This window comes from Myotis brandtii, unplaced genomic scaffold (assembly GCF_000412655.1).
Source record: "Myotis brandtii unplaced genomic scaffold, ASM41265v1 scaffold534, whole genome shotgun sequence".
NCBI lineage: Eukaryota > Metazoa > Chordata > Mammalia > Chiroptera > Vespertilionidae > Myotis > Myotis brandtii.
The window spans coordinates 52,493-53,901 of NW_005369961.1; the positions used below are offsets into that span (position 1 = coordinate 52,493).

General features: G+C 42.4%; 1 protein-coding gene across 1 annotated transcript in view; it reads right to left on the reverse strand.

Moving 5' to 3' along the window:
* The window catches only part of LOC102252241 (olfactory receptor-like protein OLF4), a 2,952-nt gene extending 2,572 nt beyond the window's left edge, over window positions 1-380 (reverse strand). Inside the window, exon 1 of the mRNA XM_005877819.1 lies at window positions 3-380. Coding sequence (XP_005877881.1) covers window positions 3-380 — 378 coding nt within the window. The remainder of the gene's footprint in view (window positions 1-2) is intronic.
* Window positions 381-1,409: the final 1,029 nt, after the last annotated feature.

A 1,409-nucleotide genomic window follows, 5' to 3' on the forward strand; every position in this document is an offset into this window, starting at 1 on the left:
CAGATGGCCACAAACCGGTCATAGGCCATCACTGTCAGGAGACAAAAGTCCAACACTGCAAAGAGTATAAGAAAATAAATCTGTGTGATGCATCCTGTATACGTGATGGCTTTCCTCTGTGTCTGGATGTTGACCAGCATCTTTGGGATGGTGGTGGAGATGAAACAGATGTCTACCAAGGACAGGTTGGAGAGGAAGAAGTACATGGGCGTGTGGAGGTGGGAGTCTGAGCTGACGGCCAGGATGATGAGCAGGTTTCCCAACACAGTGATCAGGTACATGGAGAGGAAAAGCCCAAATATAAGGGGCTGTAGTTGTGGGTCCTCTGAAAATCCCAGGAGAATAAATTCTGAAATTTGTGTACCATTCTCTGGTTGCATATGGTGGAGGTGACTACTAGGAAAGAGGGAAATAATATGACTAATTCACAAAAATTTGTATTACATATTTGAAATGCTAGCATTTATATTTGTAGAGAAAGAATTAATTTTAATATATTGTGTATGAATCTGGTCCCCTTTTGGGAAAGCCCCTGTGCCACCTGTGATATGAAGCTTTGTATCAATCATTTTCGTATCAATCATCATTTTTCCTTAAGGTATTATGTATTCTACATAATACATAATACATAGACATTTTTCATGCATTTCAGGAATATAAATTGAATGCTGACCATGTTTTTGGCACTGTCCAGGCTGTAAGTATAGGGTGCTGAAGAACAAAAGTTTCTACAATTCAGTGATAAAGATGATCCCTGGATCTTTGTCAGGGTGGGTGTGGAAGGCAACCAATTGGTGTGTCTCTCACATGGATGTTTCTCTCTCCCTCCCCCATCTCAAAATCAGTGGAAAAAATATCCTCATGTGAGGATTAACTATATATATAACATTTCAGATGGTGACAGGTGTTATGAAGAAAAGGAAAGCAGGTATAAAGAAATGAATAGGGTGTTTTATTTTTCATGGGTGTTTAGGCAAGACCTACACACAAGATGTCATTTGTAAAGAGACCTCAAGTAAGAGAGGGAGATGCAAGGTTCTGTGGGAGAGTGGGTGCTGGGCAGAGGAATGGCCAGGGTAAAGGTTCTGAGGAAGATGTTTGTTTTCATGTTCAGCCAAAAAAGGAAACCAGTGTTGGAGGTGAATGAGCATGAGGAAGAGGATGAGAGACGGTGTCAGACAAGTTGGGGCCTCTCTGCTACTGTTGAAACCTCATTCTCACTGCCTCTTGCAGTTTGGTGCAAACGTCCCCATGGATGGGAACCGATCCCCTCCTTAGTACCTTCTCTTGATTGAGTTCTGGCTCCTGTATTGGTGGGGTTACCTTTGAACATATGATCCCTAGTCCTCCTGTTTTTAGGACTGTACACACACACACACACACACACACACACACACACACACACACAC